The 5,600-nt window shown below is 29.1% G+C and overlaps 1 protein-coding gene across 1 annotated transcript; it reads left to right on the forward strand.

The window, feature by feature from the left end:
- The first annotated feature begins 200 nt into the window (after positions 1-200).
- On the forward strand, positions 201-5,216 carry LOC129939816 (ornithine decarboxylase 1-like). The gene is made up of 7 exons (XM_056047977.1): positions 201-544; positions 622-871; positions 941-1,064; positions 4,043-4,216; positions 4,282-4,530; positions 4,881-4,943; positions 5,018-5,216. The coding sequence occupies exons 1-7, from the start codon at positions 361-363 to the stop codon at positions 5,177-5,179; spliced, it is 1,206 nt and encodes a 401-aa protein (XP_055903952.1). The 5' UTR covers positions 201-360; the 3' UTR covers positions 5,180-5,216.
- Positions 5,217-5,600: the final 384 nt, after the last annotated feature.

Here is a 5,600-nt window from a genome sequence, read left to right on the forward strand (position 1 = left end):
ATTAATCAACAGTGATAAACTCAAATGCCTTATTCACATACCTTTCATTCCACCCTGTTTTCATAAGCCTTAAGTTAAAAAATTAAACTACTTATACATAATGAAACTGATTTAATCTTATCTCAAAGCCAATTAAAACGTCATGAGTCGCGTCGATATGAACTGAATTAGGAAATTTCCTCATGTAGGTATTTTAATTCATTTCATTTGGATTTGAATTGAGGACAAAGTAGTATAACTCTGGACAAAAATTATCGGGGCATTATTTTTCGTTAAGTTATTTGAATTTCTTTTTCATTCTGTTTTTGTGTCAATTTTCTTTGGTTTGTTATTAGTTTAATTTTTGTTTATTTTTCCAAAATGTGTTCCAAAGAATCTGAGAAAATTATAATTTACAATCGTGAGAAAATTGATCTTAAATCAGAAATTAAAAGATTGAAACTTAGCGAACAAGATGATGCAGTAAATTTGTGTGATTTGACAAATATTATTAAAAAATTTGAAATCTGGGAGAAACATTTTCCACAAATTAAGCCCTACTATGGTACCTTCATATACAAATATTTGTAAACAATAGAAAACAACACTTATAAGAATATGATTTTTGTTTTTCTTTTAAAGCTATCAAATGCAACGATGAAAGTCCAGTGTTGAAAATTATGTCATCTTTGGGTGCAGGATTTGATTGTGCTTCCAAGAATGAAATCGAGAAGGTTCTTAAAATTGGAGTTCATCCCAATCGAATTATTTATGCAAATCCAATGAAATCGAAATCGTTTATAAAACATGCAAAGTCCAAAAACGTTACCGATAGTACTGTGGATAATGAGTTTGAAATTTATAAAATGTTTAAACATTATCCGACATCAAAGTGAGTATTTACATACTTCGTAATTTGGACTTCTATTAATTAGTAAATTATTTTTTCTTCTATATCAAGTGTTATTCTTCGATTTCGTTCTGATGCTAAAAAGGTTTTAAGTCCACTTGGAAATAAATTTGGTTGTGATGCAAATGAAAATGCAGCTGCTTTGATACTTTTGACTAAAAGTCTTAACATGAATGTAAGTATAGAATTTAGAATCTTATATCAATTCGGTGGAACATCTTTAAAGAGTTCAATGGTAACGAGGTGTTAAAGGATTTATCTAACGCTGAGTGAACCTTTAATTATTTGATTTAAAGATTTATGCATAATTTAGGCTCCAAGCAACCCCTAAAATTCATTAACTTAAAATGTCTCTATGTTGCGTATCATAACCTTTATAATCAATTTTTTGACATTTAGAGGCAGCTTGACGACTGAAATGTACCAATCAAAATGTATGCAAGATTTGAAAAAGTGTAATTAGAGTGTTTTTGATCACAACAAAACAAATCAATTTGACAGCTGACAAGTGACAGTCCAGGGATGGTAATAAACGGACTTAATGGCTGCGTTCAATCTCGTGTTGGATAGGATATCTTGGATAGGTGGATTTTTAGATACCTTGATGAACCAGTTGGATAGTTGTATTGTGATAGCTGTCAAAAAATAAAACAACTTTCAGCTGTTCACAAAAAGCAAAAAAAAACATTTAAGCTTCGAAGTCAAAATTGTTGTAAGATAAAACATTTAAAAGGTAATTCAACTGATTCGTCGGACGATGATGAAATGATAGGTTCGTAACAATTTAATAAATAAGAGATAACCTTAATCTGTTATCTTTGTTGAATTTCCTCTTTAAAATTTACTTGCAAAATGTTCGGTTTTGAACGATTTACGTTTAATAGAAAACTATCTAACAGGAACGAGGACTATTATGAAATGACAATACCTATAGATATAGTTTGGAAGAATTTCGATCCCATTTCCGAAGTTCCTTTGTGATAAGATTTTGAGTTGGTTTGTTCACAGTAGATAAAGCTTTAGCTTAATGGTGGGATCAACGCAAGAACTTTTGTTGCATGATATATCGGTTATCCAACGCTTCTTTAAAAACCATTCAGGGGGCACCATCAAGTAGAATTGCCAAAAAAATGTGAACAAACTAGTCTTGATAACTTTAATGAAATGATTTTTAACGATTTCAAATTATTAGGATCTCTTGCACAAAGTGCAGCAAAATAAAAGAACTTTTAACTTGGAAAAAAACTGTTTATCATCTCCAAACGAGAACAAAACTATTAAATTTTGAAGTTAAAAAAAATAGATAATAATTACCTTCTAAAATTCGGAGGCAAATAGCTTCTTCATCGTTCATTACATACAACTTCAACTAAAATTTTGTATCTTTTTGTTTACCAACAAACACAAAAAGCTGAAATCAATTCAAGTTCTTTGAAATTTATCCATGTGTTGAATGAGCTTTTCTGTCAGATATGTACCTGCATACCCCAGAATTCTTGGTTTTTTTGACATCTCAGCTGTTTTTGATCACCTGTTATTTTACACATAAAACACTAACAAAAAGGTATCCGGATACCCTACCAGTCCGAGATTGAACGCAGCCAATATGTACATTAGAGAACAAGGTTGTCACCAGGCATGCTCCACCTTTGTATTCATTTTCATCTTTGTATATAAAATCTATTGTATTATCATGTTCACCGTAGACACAAGATTGCGCTAGAAGTTTTGTATACAAAAGGTAAATGAAAAAAAAACTGAAATAGCTAATGTCTTCGTAGCCACTAGGTGCCGCCTCTGTATAATTTCGCGATGATAATTTTATGGATTTTAAACACATAGCTGACATCTCAATCACACTTTGACGATTGCAAAATAATTTGATAGACTTGATTTTTGGTTTAACAAATTTGTGAGTCAGATATAAAGCTGAAGCTATTTCGTGAAGCTTGTTGTAGTGTTTATTTATATAGTTATTTTGTTATTTTATCCCCACAAATAACACACAAACTATTTTCAATGAAAGATGTCAATATGGATTCAAAAGTAATAGTTTTATGTTGTGTCCTTTTGAAATGTTTCTCATTTGCTTAAAAAAATTTGCAGACACATTTCATAAATATTCTCAAATTTGAGGAAAATGATCTGATTATTTGGTTTTATTTTAAAAATGTTTGTCAAGTAATCCACAAATTTTTTTTATTTCATCCATTTTTATCCGATAGGTTGAAATTCTAGTTGCCATTCTCTGTTTCTGAAAGTTGCTTAAACGTTTCTAAAATGCCTCCAAAACGTTTCTGAAATATTGTAAAAATATTTCTCTATACTACGCGCACTTTTGGAAAAGTTATATTTTTTTTTACTTGACGAATCACTGATACTTAAAAGGTTGAGGCAGTTATCAAATCAATATACATTTTCAGTTTGAAAGTCAGAATAAACACTTTTGATATTAAAAGTATTATTGGGTCTATTTAACTTCTGATGAAACTGACCGTCGAGTTATGGTCAATGGACAAGGGTACAGAAGAATGATGAAATAAAATATTATTTATACATATTTAGAGATAAGACATGATTATAATATCGTTCCCCTAAAAGCAAAGTGACAGATTCCAAATTTAATTTCTTGTAATTAAACTCACCTTAGCCTACAAAATGTATTGTTTTAAGAAGCAATAGTTTAAACAATTTCTTTAAGAGAATTATTTCTGTAATTTTATAGCATAAAACCGATTTTAACAAGATAAATTGTTTTGGCTTATGTCACTTTGCATCTCAAGGCATGACATGTGTTTTTATAATCAGGTGTCTAGGTGATTCAGTTTTGCGTCCGCATAAAAGATTTATTTTATATGGCAATACGTAAATGTCAAAAATCTAACAATTTCAAACGTCATCGTCTGCAAATGGCTGGCAGTGACGTTTTTTGTGAATATTTTTACAATATTTTAAATTTACAGGATTTTCAGATCTTTGCGCTTATAATCGTCTGTACTCAGCTTAAGTTTAAACATTTAAAATGTGTGATTTTGAACTACTTGTTTTTGTTTTAAGAAGCTTTGATCTTTTCCATACTATGGATTAAATTTTGTTCAAGTATTTTTAAGCATAAGCCATACATTTATTCCCAAATGTATTATTTTTTTCCAGATGATTGGATTAAGTTTCCACGTTGGTTCTGGTTGTCTGGAATTAGAGGCTTATGAAAGAGCCATTTCAACCGGTAGCAGTTTATATAAATTCGGAAAGTTTATTGATCATAATTTAAAAGTTTTGGATATTGGAGGTGGATTTCCTGGTGATGATGATGTTATGTTTGCAAATGTAAAATATTTAAATTTTAGTAATTTGTATAATATTTAATATTTATTTCGTTTTAATTTTAATAGATAGCAGAAATAGTAAATAAAGCATTAGCTAAATATTTTGCTGGTATCGATGTGGATGTTATTGCAGAACCAGGAAGATTTTTCGTGCACACCGCCTACACCAATGTATCGAAAGTATATGCAAAACGTGAAATTAGAGCCGATGATGGAAAACATGAAAAGACAATGTATTATGTGAATGATGGAGTTTTTGGAACTTTCAGTTGTACTTTGTATGAAGATCTGCTAATTGAAGCTATTCATTTTAAGGTACGTGTGTATAATTTTATTTTGGTTGGTAGCTATAACATAAGAAAAATTATTGTTCTAAAAATGGTTCTAAGTTTTTAATTTTAACGTAATATTCACTATTTTTCAACAATCCTAAACTCGTTTTAAAATTAAAAAAAAAGAATCTTGGAACATAATTCAAAACTAAACAAGAAATGGCCAAGGAAAATTCGCTTCAAAAAAAAAACGTTCGACAAAGTAGTTTTTCTAAAACGTCAAAGTCTAGAAATGTGGATACTACATGACGTAGACTTTTAAGGCTCACAATTTTATATAAGTTTAAGCAATTGTTTTTAATATTTATAATATTGTTTATAATTTTCTTTAAGGACGAAAAAAGTGAACTATTCGATAGCTTTATTTGGGGACCAACTTGTGATGGATGTGATAAGGTTAGTTTCAAATTTACAATTATTATGATTTTAAATTTCAATTTTTCCAATTCTTTTTGTTTTGGTTTTTAAAGATTCTCGAAAGTGTACGTCTTCCCAATCTAGAAGAAGGAGATCTTTTAGCTTTTCCAAATATGGGCGCTTATACGGTTCCAATAATGAATGATTTTAATGGTTTTGATAGACCTAAAACAATATTTTACTTGAGAAGTGATTACATACATTGCATTTACTGATGTTTTTGAATGAAAATAAATATCGAAAATTATATAACACTGTGTTCAAATTTAGATGACTTTACTATAATGAATATGAATACAATAGTATTTCGCAGCTTACATTTTTTTTATTTAATGTATATTTTTAAAATCAAGTAGGATCAATGTTTCCCAAACCGAAGAAATGTTAGATGATAAATTGACTTCTTCTGTTTTGTAATTCTAATTTTCAAATCTATTGAAGTTTATATTGAGAACAATAAATTTTTTTAAATTCACGCAAAAAAATACAAAACGAGCAGTTGAATAAAAGTATCTGGGAATTGTTTTATTTTTTATTTTAAATAACAAGACTGTTTAAACGCCAACATTCCAAAACAATGTTTACAAACATTTTCGAATAATAAAATATGTATAGACAAAAATAGCTTAAACTTTT

Source organism: Eupeodes corollae, chromosome 1 (assembly GCF_945859685.1).
Source record: "Eupeodes corollae chromosome 1, idEupCoro1.1, whole genome shotgun sequence".
NCBI lineage: Eukaryota > Metazoa > Arthropoda > Insecta > Diptera > Syrphidae > Eupeodes > Eupeodes corollae.

Excerpts from the sequence above, each read along its gene's own strand:
- LOC129939816 (XM_056047977.1), top strand. The coding sequence starts at position 361 with ATGTGTTCCAAAGAATCTGAGAAAATTATAATTTACAATCGTGAGAAA. Across the intron at positions 872-940 it reads AAACATTATCCGACATCAAA|TGTTATTCTTCGATTTCGTT; the intron begins GTGAGTATTTAC and ends TTCTATATCAAG. Across the intron at positions 4,217-4,281 it reads ATGATGTTATGTTTGCAAAT|ATAGCAGAAATAGTAAATAA; the intron begins GTAAAATATTTA and ends TAATTTTAATAG.